Consider the following 14,025-nt stretch of genomic DNA (forward strand, 5'->3'; position numbering starts at 1 on the left):
GGATTAAGCAAGAATTTGTGGCTTTATGTGCAAAGAGAAGCACTTGCATAGGCTTAATCTATCGGGAGTAATAATGAGTTACAAACTCTCAGAATACAGTTCAACTCTAAACTAGACACTACCTACACAGAACTCTAGTTGGTAAGTCATATACATAGGTCAGTTGCTAAACTGATAGAGGTAAAAGACTACAAGATAACCAAAGAGTAGCTGGGAGTAAACCAAATTTTAATGCTAACCCTAAAATGCATGTTCTGGTCTTTATAATCTCCTAGACATTATAAACAATGTTATAAACTCAGTTACAAATACAATATGGGACTTGTACTGTGGCTCAGTAAAATACTGGATATGGCAGTATCATGTATAGCTAAAACTACTGGAAAAATCTGAACATACACACACACACACACACACTTACACAAAATCAAGGAATAGTGAAGTAGCTGCCATAAAAAAAAATCTTAAAGAGCAGCTACTTAACTTTCACTAAGAAATAACATTATGCAAGAAACATTAACACTACTTTTTATCATTCTAGGCAAAAGACTATTATCCCTGATAAGTAATTTTTTCCTTGATATTCCTGATTATTAGAAATTAAGTTGGTCAGCTATATTTGCCATTAAAGTTTTACTCCACAATTCTCCAGGGAAAGCAGACATAAGTATCACCTAGAGATCATCTACAAACACATTCCCAAGGACCTCCCTCAGAAACCAACTCAGCCATCTGAAAAGCAGCAGTAGTGGCTGTGTTCAGAAAATTTTCCGGGTGATTCCGTATTGTAGCTGAGGACCAGCGCTGTAGAAGACATATCCTTATCCTACTGACTACAAGCACTCTCATGGGATCTGCCACTGCTGAACTGTGTCATGCTGGGCACAGCCATCAGGAGCAAAAAGGAGGGCTCCAGATCTCATTATTTACTGTAAGGAAACTGTTAAAGAAATCTGGTAAGACTATTTAAATAACATGCAAACATACTTTCAGACAGTTTCTATATGTTTATTTTGAAGAGGATGCCTTAGAAATCTATAAAATATATAACGTATAAAAATAATGAATGTATTATTTCAACTCCAATATATACATGGTCCCTTAAAAGATTTTCATTTTATCATTAAAAATGCACCTCAACCGTATTTCATAGTACTTTCAAAAATCCAGAATTTCCAAAGTTTCTACTAGGAAAGTTTTAGTAGTCATCTAAGTAAAATAATAAAACTAGGAATGGTGCCAATAATACTTGGAAATATAAGCATATCTCAGATATGTCATGTATCCTAAGAATAATTTTCACACTATGATAAGCCCAAGTAGTTGCACATTCATTTAAGAAAAAAGCACAAAAATATTTCATAGAAGAAAATATCTCCTCATAAAACTTAAGAAAGTTGGTTGTCAAATGAAATATCTGAGGCTCAATTCACAATATCACGTTTCCATATGCACACTGTAAACATACACTCTACTAATGAGCTAGCAATTCAAATGAAACCAGTCATTACTCCAAGAAGACATCGTAAAAAAAAAATTCTCAGTGCAAAAATCCTTACCAACTAAAGTTGTTATAATGGACTTAAGACAATTTTAATAAAAATCACAATTTGAATCCCATAATATAAATGATCCTACAAAGACTTTACATTAAGATTAAAAAGCTTGCAAGAGTAACCGAGTTTTCCTCTCGTGACTATTCTCTAGTAAATGCTTTCTTCTGATTAGCTTTTACAATGTCATCCGGGGATGCTGATTTGAAGTCAAATGGCGTTATTGCTACAAGTGGACTCATTTCTTTGTCCGAGACATCTTGAACTTGTCTGCTATAAAGGAAAGTCTTGTAGAGGTCAAGAGAGCGCCTCTTGCAGCTCTTCAGCGGGTAACGAAGACACAGTGTTGAAGCAAAAGCTGAAGGCCTAGCGGCAAGAGCCTTGGTCCAGGACACAGACAGAGGTGCTTTCCTAGCAAGGGAGCCTCTTTTGTTTTTCTTACCATCCTTAGCAGAACTGGAATTTTCCTCTAACTTGGGAGCTAGAACTTTAGTGTCTGGGGTTGGAGCAACTGATGGGTCAGCTGCAGGCTTTGGAACACACTCTGGAGTTTTTATCAGGACACTAAGATCAATATTTGAATCAATTCCAGGACTCCTCGATTCAGATAAACTGAGCTCAAAGGACTCGCTCTTAATCTGAGAGTTGTCTAGGTCGATCGTTTTGGCAATCAAATCAGAAAGGGACAAATTCTCCAGGTCTCTTGTGGGAGAAGTTTTAGACAAGGCCAACGATGACAGAGATCCTGTTAGCTCTGATACTCCAGTAGAAGCCTGAGAGCGGTTTGCCAGCTGTGACAGGGGGAGGGAACCCAAGCTAGCAGTTGACTGCTTACACAGATCGGACAACGTGAAACACTGCCTGGGACTGTTTGCTCTGTGTTCCTCAATCAGCTCGGCTAGGGAGGGACTTTCACACTGGGAAAACAGTAAACTGTTATTCTTTACAATATTATTCTTGGCACTTTGTCCAACTTCAGTGTTTATACTGGGATTAAAATTATTTTCCAATGAGACAGGTAAGTGCAACGGGCTACTTAAACTTCCCAAGACGTTCTGCACTGGAATGCTTTGAAAATCAGGCAGCAAACTGCTTTGAACACCCAAAGAACCACTAGCTGTTGTGTTCCCTCCCATTAAGGACTTTAAGTCTGGAATTCCTTTGAAAGCAACATCTTCTTCGGGAGCACACTCGCCTGTAGGAGGCCTTACCACATCAGCATCTGGAGTCTTGGCAAGCCGACCCTGCAGAGTGTCTGTGGGGGACAGTCTGACTGATGGCTGACTTGCACAAGAATCTCTTGGCATATCATCAATGAGGTGAGCTAGGGACAGCTCCTTTGTTAACTTACATGATTCTAGTTCCTTTTCACTTTGGGGTCTGTCAAGTTTCTTTTTTCTATGAAGTAAATAGTGACTTGGCACAAGTGGAGAATTATGTGATCCATATTTTGCTATTGAGCTAGAACAATCAAAAGATTTGCTACTGCTATCCAAATGATTTTCTGAGTGAGGATAAGAATTTTGAACATTTTCGGCTGAAACTTCAGAAGAAGAAATTAAGACTCCTTACCTTACAAAAGCCATCAATGTTCAGATGAGCGAGTTGACATTTGCAGAAGACAGTCACAGCAACCAAAAAGAGACATGAAATGAGGCATTTAATTACTAAGTGCTTCCCTTGATCCTGACATAACTAAAGCGACTCTTGTTCATTGTTTAGCAATAGGGACCATGAGGAAAACCAGGAATATCACCTCTAACAACCCAAGATGCCCTTCACACTGTGTTCACTGATGTATGCAATGATAAGCAAATGTTCTAATCTCCATGAATTTACTGAATCATGGATTTCATGAATGGGAAGCTCCATTACAGTGAAGTTGTCATGATTATCACAACTCTGAAAACTTCTTTTAAAAAGTGAAAAACTGAGTTCTGTTTTTCTATATTTTAATACATTAAGAACAAGAAGCACACAGCACCTGTGCTTTCCTGTGTTCTAGGGACGCATTATCAATACAGAAGACATTATCATCATGATCAATTAAAAGTACTTATCTGAGCTCCACCCCCACACACAGAAACACTGATTTCACAGCGGTAGGCTGTGTGCAGTTTTGCAGAGGTCTAACCCAAAGATTAAAGGACATATCAATCCAGTTAACAAATGACCACACACTACCAGAATCATGCCAGTTAATACAACTGTACCTCAGTTCTCATGTCCAAACTTCTAAACCCCAAACCCTACAAATTTAAATTTAAAAATCTATTCTTGTTTTTGTATGCATTAGCTAAAAACCAAACATGAGGAGTATAATTTTAATGTTACATTATTTAATGATACTTCAATAACATGAAGTTATAATTATCCATGATATGAGTACAGAGGAATTTTTAACAGTAATGGTTGGGTACTCACTTCTGTCTCATCTCATTAGGATTTTAAAAGTTCAATAAGAAACTAACAAGAAGGAAAATATCTTCTTTAATCTGATTTTATTGCCTTTGTGCTGTTGTTTATGCAAATACACATGCATGATGTAACAGGAAATGAACATAATACTCAAATTAAAAACACCCAAACTAGGGGGCTAGAGTTGGCTCAATGGTTAAGAGCACTTTCGTTCTTCCCCTGCCGAGGACCAAGGTTTGGTTCCCAGCGCGCACGCAGTGGCTCACAACCATCCTTAACTCCAGTTCAGGGGATCCAATACCTTCTTCTGACCTCCTAAGGCACTGCATACATGTAGGGCATAGATATAAACGCAGGCAAAACACTCATATACATAAAATAAAAATATCTTGACAAAATTGCAAACCAGAAAGCCACCTGACAATAACTGAGACAGCTGTAGTAGCTAGGATTTTAACAACTCCAGCACACCATGAACATTAGTCTTTAAGCAGCCCGAAAGAGCTACAGGAGGCGTGAAAGCATACCTTTGGACGCCTTTCCTGCGGGCACTGCTCTTTCGCTCTTCCCCTTCAAATCCTGCACGTGATCTTGTTCCAGAACCACTGACAAAGCCTTCTGGACATCAAAGTTGTTCTTCAGAATTGCTTCCATCAGTATGTCATCGGGCACAGCATCTCCCAGTACCTCTCTCATGTGATCAAGGCATGAATAGAGACGAGCTAGAACATAAAATGGAGATGAAAAGCTGTACTACACAGCATCGTGAAAGAGAGGTCACGGTCTTCACATTTGACCAGAGAATTGAAATTATACTGGGACACTCAAACTTTCCTTCTCTTTAGTAGAAATTACTTATAATGGTTATATTTTATCTACTATGTACCTGTCTTCTCACATCTTATTAACAAAGCAATCAATGTAATGAATGATTCTGAATAACACTTGAAAAAAAATATATAAACTGTATACAGTAATACACATTCTCAGTATAGGATGAAGTTACACGCTTTCCAATTGCTTAAAAAATGCAAATGGATGGAGCTAGAAAGATGGCTCAGAGGGTAAGAGCTGGTACTATTCTGACAGAGGACCCAAATTTGGTTCCCAAGCACCCACATTGGGCAGGTCAGATCAGCCTGTAACTCCAGCTCCAGATGATCCAATATCCTCTTTTGAGGTCTCTTTTGAAGTCTACAGGCATCTTCACTCATGTGCATAAGCCAACACACAGACATACACATATACATGTAGTTAAAAATAATAAAAATGCATCTTTCCAAAAACACAAATGGCACACTCTAACCATTTAGACAGTGATGGTGAAACTTCTACCAACCACTCTTAACATGCATAGAAAGGGAAAGGAATTGTGTGAGACTATTTCAAACTTGTCATTTTGAAAAACACTGTATTTCTTACATGTCATAAATTACTATTTCAAATTTTTTCCAAACTGACAAGCTCTCCATAGCCAACAAATATCATCCTTTATAGTTATCAAAATAATTTAGCATAAAAATAATCAAGTTCAAGAAATAAAGAAGGAAATGAACATTCATTTTTAAAACCATATTTAAATTTGGGATTGTATTGCTTAAGGATTTTCATTTTTCTTATAACTAAGCTATTATAAAGTCAGTATAACACTCATCAGAGTCTTCATATCCTTAAGAGCTAAAACAGGACCAGGTACCTAGAGGCTAAAGAATAAAAACAAATACTCATTTGCATATTACAGCACTTGGCAATTTTCACACTGATCATATCCAATCCTCACAGGAACTCTGGATGCCAGACATGTCACAGAAAGTAACTGAAGTGCACCTCATAAGCTTCTGGGCTGCCATCTATTATGAGGCATCTATTATCAAGACTTTCCTTAGTAAATGCTATACTGCATGCTTAACTGCTTAATTACAAAAATAAATTCCTTAAATACCAGGACGATTCTACTTTGCCTCTGTGTAAGATTTAACAGGATTTCCCTGTTACTAGGAAAGTATTATGTATTGAATTCATACATCAATCACTGAAATGGGAAGGCAACACTTAGCAGAGCTAGCATCAGAACATCTAATAATCACAGGATCTATTTCCTACATATTTGTAAAGAGGAAAAGTACTAGGGGGTGAAAAGTGGAGACTGCATAGTCAGGCTGGCCTAATTAATTCACAGCCTATTCATGTTCCTATAAAATAAGACTTACCAATAAGGCCAGTCAGATCCAGTATGTTAAAAGAATGCCTGTAAGCACTTACTTAACATGGGTCACAAGTATTACTGTCATGTAAGTAATTGCATGTCTGAGTGAAAAGTTAGTCTTTTTTTCACAAATAACTTGACTTTCGTAGGTCCTAATCACAGAAGCACACATAGCAGAAAAATGACTTGTACTCTGTCCACCTTCTCATCCTGGAGACTGCGTTAACACAAGGACTTCTCCTCGGTTCCTATCTTCTCATCCTGGAGACTGTGCTAACACAAGGACTTCTCCCTGTCCACCTTCTCATCCTGGAGACTGTGCTAACACAAGGACTTCTCCCTGTCCACTTTCTTATCCTGGAGACTGTGCTAACACAAGGACTTCTCCCTGTCCACCTTCTCATCCTGGAGACTGTGCTAACACAAGGACTTCTCCCTGTCCACCTTCTCATCCTGGAGACTGTGCTAACACAAGGACTTCTCCCTGTCCACTTTCTTATCCTGGAGACTGTGCTAACACAAGGACTTCTCCCTGTCCACCTTCTCATCCTGGAGACTGTGCTAACACAAGGACTTCTCCCTGTCCACCTTCTCATCCTGGAGACTGTGCTAACACAAGGACTTCTCCTCTGTTCCTATCTTCTCATCCTGGAGACTGTGCTAACACAAGGACTTCTCCCTGTCCACCTTCTCATCATGGAGACTGTGTTAACACAAAGAAACACTCCAGGGCATATGCACTAGCTCTGTAATCCACCAGATATTCAAGTGAATCTACAGAGTTGACAAAATTCAGTTTTTCCCACTTTCTAATTTTGTATATTTATGCCTTTTTTCCATTTATTGCGATTTTGTTAGCCGTTGGCGTTTAAAAAAATATTTATTTTATGTATGAGTGTTTTGCCTTCACGTATGTATGTGCATCATGCCCAAGCCTGGGGTCCCAAAGGTCAAAAGAGAGATCTGATCCCATGGAACTGCTATTTTTAAAAAGCCATACCTTGATCAATTTCACTTAACTGGTGATTCAAAAGAGAATTAGAAGACTCTTTCAGATCTTCATAACCATATTCTTCTACAGGGTTGTCACGTCGTGAGTAAATAAACTGAGCAGCTAGAATACAAAATGAAGAATGCTATAATAGAGCCAGTTCTCAAATTTTTCTTCTTCTTTAACACAAGTTAAAATAAAGGAGATGGGGCTATAGTTCACTGGTGAAGTGCTGCCCTAATACACATACAGTCCTGAGTTTGATTCTCAACACTGACATTGAGAAATCCTATCTGAAGGCACTGAAACAGAAAGAGAGGAAAATGTCAGGATGTCCTGCTCTGGCCTCTGTATGCTCATTCACAGAGGGCAGGCTTCTGCATATTCATATGCATGCATTTTAAACACACACACACACACACACACACACACACACAGCCAGGCATGCCAATTCACATACATGATTACACACACACATCTGATCATCACTTACAGCCAGTCTGACAAGTGATGAAACTGGAACTTCTCCACAACTGTATCAATCCTAGTCTAAGTCCTGAGATGAACACCTTTCTAATGTCGTCTTCCTTCTTCCCCCAATCTCCAGGACCACTCCACTCATGTCATCCTTGCCCACTATTATGCTCCCTTATTCTCTTGGCACTGACATTTTAAAGCACAGAGCAAGCTTACTGATGTGCTTAAGAAAGCACTCAAGACATATTTACAGAGTGAGGCCAACATTACATTAAATTTTGCTATTCAAGAAACACTAATTTTGTTTCCAGAATCCAAAAGGTTACCAAAAGCATAAGCTCTAAGTTTTAAAAAATATTGTTTAGATTTTAACTTTTTAAATTGATTCTTTGTGAATTTCCCATCACACAACTCAATCCCACTCATCTCCACATCAGCCTTCTGCCCTTGAAAACCCCCCCCTAAGAAAACAAAAACAAAAACCCCATTGAGGAAGCTGCAGCTGCCACCCCGTGTCACAGTGAACCACACAGTCTACCCTTGGGCCCGAAAAGTTTGACTTGCAAACGTTTATTGCAATGCAACAGCGGTGTAGTTCCAGGCCTCAGGCTTCTGCTACACTAGCGACAGTGGATCCTCTCCGGTACCCTGTTATTGCCCTGTGTCATGGAGATCCTGAAGCTTTGGTTATACAGGACTGGCCCTTCACAGACTCCAGCAGCTCATGGGTGGGGTTGATGTTGGGGTGAGCCCACTCAAAAGCCCTGGATCGGGGCCTGAGTGGCGGCTGAGCTGGTCACCCCACTCACTCTCCCGCACCCGTGCCACCAGAACCAGCTCTCCCACTTTGCTCAGGGAGGGGTGGGGCTGGTTCTCGTGGCTGCGGCAGCTGGCAAGGGCAGGTCCAGATCTCCTGCACTCATGCCACTGGGGCCAGCTCTCCAGCACTGCCCTGACAAGGTGCGGGGCCAACTCACCAGAGTGCTGCAGCCAGCAAGGGGCAAGGCCAGCTCTCCTGTGCTGGTACCACTACGTGGTCAGTAAGAGGCAGGGCCAGCTCTCCTGTGCTCACGTCCTCAGGGCTCTCCCACACCCATGCCACCTGGGGCAAGCTCTGCTGTGCTGCCCAGGAGAGGTGCAGACCTACTCTCCTGTGCAGCCCGCAAGGGGTGGAGACAGTTCTCTGGGGTGATCTCCTGCCAACAGCCAGGGGCAGGGCCAGCTAAGTATGATGCTCAGCCATGATTCAGGCCGCAGCCCAGACTACCAACATCCGCTTGGCCTTTGATGGTAACATGGGCCATGGACACCAACACAGACCCTGGCTGCAGTAGGGCCTCAGACCCAGATATGGCCCTCAGTGGCAGCACAGGACACTCAAATGAGTTTGGCCCCCAGTGGCAGCACGGCCCCAGGACATCAACGTGGCTTCAGGTGGCAGTGCAGGCTCCTCATACAGGCCTGTTCCTCACCAGCACTGCATCTCCAGTTCCACGTCACTCCAGAGTGCATGAACCGCTCCGCTTCTTTCCCATCTCTCCATTATATATTTACTCAACGTAGTGGCACCTGCTGCCCCAGCCTGCTTAGGTGTTGTTTTCCAGGCCCTAAGTTTCTCTACTTAGGTAATGTGTAAATATTTTGCTCCAATGTACCTCTATACACCACATGCATGCTATGTGCCCTTGAAGATCAGAGAGGGCAATAGATCCTCTGGAACTGGGGTTATGAATGGTCTTCTGCAAGAACAGCAAGTGTGTGCTTAACTGCTCTCCAGCCCTCAAGAGGTCTTAAGTTTTGAACAACTCATTTTTCAATCATATAGTGACATCGTTAACCAGTAACATATATATAAAACTTTGACTTGCAGATATTGGTCTGTGTTTCTCTAACATACTGGCTGTGTCACCATTCAATATGGAATGTAACAAGGTACTAAGTATTTCATTAAAACAAAGAAAGATTCTGTACAAATGCCAATATATGCCTCAGTGGCATAAACAAAAAGGGAAAAACGACAACCCAAAGTATGGACGCATCCACTTCAACTGGACACCCACTGAACTTAACAGTCTACTAACAAAAGTAGTACTATAAAGCAAGACATTATGGGAGCCTTTACATCATTTTACGTCCCATAAGAACATAATAAGCCCACTGCACAAAATTCCTACATTGGACTTTTGAGCATGGTTCCAGTGAGGTATTAATGCTGGAAGAGAAGCTACCTCCAAAATTTATAGATAATGCAGAAAATATAAATAAAGTTACAGCCCATGTGTAATATTTATAATCAGAAATCAGAAGGCCATGCCCATGAGCCAATGACCGTATAGGTTAGCAGAGAAGAAAAAGAAAATTGCAATGTCATAGTTTAAGATCCAAATGAGTAAGACAACTGACAAGAACTGGAGAAACAAATTAATCACTGGAGACTGGAGCAGTTACAACAAAGGAGGTAAAGAACAGAAAAACTGAAGACTGAACAAAAGGAAAATCCATACATACAGAGAAACTGAGGACTAAAATGCATGTTTCCTTTCTCAGATTAGGTCGTCGAAATGGATGAATAAAGGCATGAAGAGGGTGACACATGAAAGAGGCTTCAGTCTAAAACACGCCACTCCAACATGTCAGGTCATGTCAGGGTTCTTTGGAAAGTCTGCTTTCCACTGCCAACTGTAACTCCACTGCCACCAACTCCGGCACTCCCTCCCAGCCCCAGCTGTCTCCAGGAGTGCTTACTGTGAACAGTGGCCTTTGCGACAGTCCTCACTAGTTACGGTCTTAGACCTCACTCCGGCAAGCTTTGCCTTGTCGACCACAGAGTCCTGCATCTGTGGTCATTAGGAAGCTGAGGCCTCTCTCCAGACGTGTGGCATTTTCACTAAGAGGGCTACTGGGTTTTGTTAGTTTTCTTGGCTGAATGACCTGTCCTAATCCTATTTCCCTGTAACTATTTTTAGTCTTACTTGTGAACACCACAAGTATTTCAGAAAGGCACACATTATATGATTTATATATATGTGTATCCTTCTCCACTTTATTCAAGGAGATAAATTAGTATTACGGATGAAAGACTGAAGAAACATTCTGTTTCAGATTCTGTAATACCTTTCCCATTGTTCAAATCTCAGATTAGAGATGAGTCTTATAACGAGAAGGTACCTTAACATCATGCAATACTTAGATTGACAGTCTTTTATTTCTATCAATCTAAAGTAAATCCTTAAAATCCGTGGCATTTTAGACTTACTCTATCAACTATACTAAAAATATAAATGTTTTATTTTCGGCCTAGAGATTTACAAATTGTTTCCCAGGCTTTTCTAAACTTTTTTTTTTTTTTTTTTTTGCCTAGTCCAACATTAACAATGCAACTATGTCTCATACCACTGTGACCCCAGAACCCTAAGACCAATCCAATGCTGACTGAGATGAGAAACCAGATATATCCCTCAACAAGTTTCATTCTAGAGATTTCCATAGCAAAGCGGAAGTTCTTACTTACAAGAAGAATTTCGCCACCTGCTAGAAGCTTCTGTTTCTGGGGGTATTCCTTACTGTTACACTTTCCCAAACAAAAAATTCTAACTTCCAAACTCGTACTATAGCCATTGTTCTAGAAGTCCTGGCTAGTGGTTGGGATTGCCAACAGAATAAGGAACCATAGAGGCTGAGGTCAGGAAGGAGACAGAGGGGGAAGGGGATGGGGGGGGGGGACACGGGGCAGGGAGCACGGACAGCGGGGAGAGCAGGGACACGGGCAGGGAGCACGGACAGCGGGGAGAAGGGGACACGGGGCAGGGAGCACGGACAGCGGGGAGAGCAGGGACACGGGCAGGGAGCACGGACAGCGGGGAGAGGAGGGACACGGGCAGGGAGCACGGACAGCGGGGAGAGGAGGGACACGGGCAGGGAGCACGGACAGCGGGGAGAGGAGGGACACGGGGCAGGGAGCACGGACAGCGGGGAGAAGGGGACACGGGGCAGGGAGCACGGACAGGTGGGGCAGGGGCAGGTGTCAGTCTAAACCTTGAAGTTGAAATCAAAGCCCAAAAGGCAACTAGTACAAATAAAAATTAAAGCAAGGGTAAGAAAATAATAAATGCAAAATGTTTTTCTTTAAAATTTTAAATCTTAAGCTTCAGTGCATTTTCTGAAAGTTAGCCATAGTAATTTTAAAATGTAAGCTATTTTGACATACATGAAAGTCCAAGGAATTCCAATTCTAAGTCCTGAAAGTGCCTAAACCATTTCCTACACATTAGTGTGCACATTAAAGACACAGTTCTCAGCATCCTTCCTGGAGCATCTGATACAGTGGTGCTGGAAAAAAGCAAGAAAACTGTATTTAGCAATTACTCTCTGCTCTTTCATACCAGCAGGGAAGCTTACGAGACACTGCCCTGCAAATGTCTTTAACCCCAGCATTTGGGAGGCAGAGGCAGGCGGGTGTCTGAGTTCAAGGCCAGCCTGGTCTGCATAGTGAGTTCCAGGACACCCAGAGCAACACAGTGAGACCACGTCTTGAAAAAGCCCAAGTAACAAACAAACACACAAAAAACAGAAAAAGAAAAGAAACTGTCCTACACGCCCCACCTCCAGGCTGCCCATGTGTAGTCTACTACATCACCATCCGTCACCTGCTAAATACCCTCCCTGTCCAAATGCCTCCTGTCAAAAGTGACACACACACAGAATGAAGAAGACCCTTCACAATCTGCTTCCATTCCCCATGCCAGTCCTCTGCAAACAAACACCACTCAGTGGCCAGCACTCTACGCACACACTCCCCACTTTCCCAGCCCACTCACTTCTCCCGTCACGCACACTCAGGACCGTTCTCCACCCATCAGACTGCAGCCGTGACCTGTCGGAACACACAGCTGTAAAAAGACCAAAAGGTATGTGTGTGGGCTCTTCTTACACACAAATTGATACTGAGTAAAGGTTCTGAACTAAAATATATCAAGGGACTACTTCCAACTTACATTAATTCAAACAAAATACACTATTCCAATTGCTTTTCCTGGTTCTTTTGTTATTCCTGCCCTGACATATATTCAATAATCAGTATGAAAAATCTTTCTAAAGAAAATTTTAAAGAGCTACATTTAAAAACCACCTTTTATCAAGTATGCTTAGAAATCAAAAATATATCCATTTGTGACTAAAGTTTAGAAGTCTCTATGAACTGGCAAAGCAACTCAATTACAGGTTCAGTAGACCATGAGTACAGTGTGTTCACCTTTTGAATGAACAAAAGGTAGATTTTTATTTTCTGAGCTACTCGGGAATTTGTTCATTTGTTCCTTCATCCCCTAACTGAGAAGTACTCTTCTAAAGGGTATTCAGATATGGTGATGGCTGACCTTGACTGTGGAAGAAGGAATCTCAGTTAAGGAACTGCCACCATCAGGATGGCCTGTAAGCAAGTCTCGGGGGCATTTTCGTTGCATAAGCCCTGTCCTCCCCAAGGTGCTTTATGTCTGGGATTTTATTTATTTTAGTCCAGCCACAAAGGAGCAAACTAGGACAGACACCAACAATGACAGCAGTGATGAAGAGGGGTCTGCTTCACAGAGCAGCCCACCAAGAACACGGCGGCAAAGCCTATGCTCTGCCATGGCAGGCTGCTCTCTACATAACAGAAACTATTCGAAAACTGTTCACTTCTCATCGGAAATTACCTGAAACACACACTAAAAAATGAACGAGGCCGAGTACATGGTGCTCAGGCCTGTGAGCCTAACTTCTGGGGCTCTGAAACAGGGACTCCCAGACTGCAGGTCAGTCTATGATGCACGCTATGTTCCAAGCAGCGCAGGCTAGAGTGTGTTCTGGTCTAACACTACTGCTAGGCCACACATTTTCCTTTTCTTGACTGTTTTTGGTGGTGTTGGTGGTGGTTTTGTTACTAATGTCTTCCTACAGGGTGGTGTTGGGGGTCACACCCAGGATCGCACACAAGCCTACTAAACTACACGCATGCCTACTAATCTACATTCCCCACCTGTAAATGTTCTAGAAAATAAAAATTCATACCCACATGCTTCTGTTAAAAGTGAGTTTATCAAAGAAGCAAAACTATTTATCTATTGTTCAGTGAAGTCAGTAGACTAACTGTGAGGAATCACTACTGTATAAAGAATCCACTTTCACACAAACCATACTCAATAAACCCTGTAGATCTCAACTTGTTTTTGAGACATGATCTTGCTTTATAGCCCAGGCTGGCTTCAAACTCAGAGTTCAGCCTGTTTCTGACTCCTGAGTGCTAGGATTAAAGACATGTGCCACCACACCTAGCAGACCTCGACTCTTATAAGCCTCTCAAATCCACATCTAAGTATTACTATTCTTACCCTCAATAAATG

At 41.7% G+C, this 14,025-nt stretch overlaps 1 protein-coding gene across 12 annotated transcripts in view; it reads right to left on the reverse strand.

The window, feature by feature from the left end:
* Hbs1l (HBS1 like translational GTPase) overlaps positions 1–14,025 on the reverse strand; it is a 72,401-nt gene that overhangs the window by 53,543 nt on the left and 4,833 nt on the right. For 3 of the 12 annotated variants that reach the window (XR_013045048.1, XM_006980104.4, XM_006980105.4), the window contains exons 3-4: positions 7,178–7,291; positions 4,499–4,693 (exon numbers count right to left, since the gene is read on the reverse strand). Coding sequence is in view for 6 of the 12 variants with exons in the window: in XM_006980104.4 (XP_006980166.3) it covers positions 4,499–4,693; positions 7,178–7,291 (309 nt within the window). In the remaining 6 variants the exon portion in view is untranslated. Of the gene's footprint in view, positions 1–1,568; positions 4,694–7,177; positions 7,292–11,852; positions 11,989–14,025 lie in introns of those variants that run through there. The other 9 variants (XR_013045050.1, XM_076552644.1, XR_013045049.1 and 6 more) reach the window with 8 other exon arrangements.

Source organism: Peromyscus maniculatus, chromosome 16, assembly GCF_049852395.1.
Source record: "Peromyscus maniculatus bairdii isolate BWxNUB_F1_BW_parent chromosome 16, HU_Pman_BW_mat_3.1, whole genome shotgun sequence".
NCBI classification, from domain to species: Eukaryota; Metazoa; Chordata; class Mammalia; order Rodentia; family Cricetidae; genus Peromyscus; species Peromyscus maniculatus.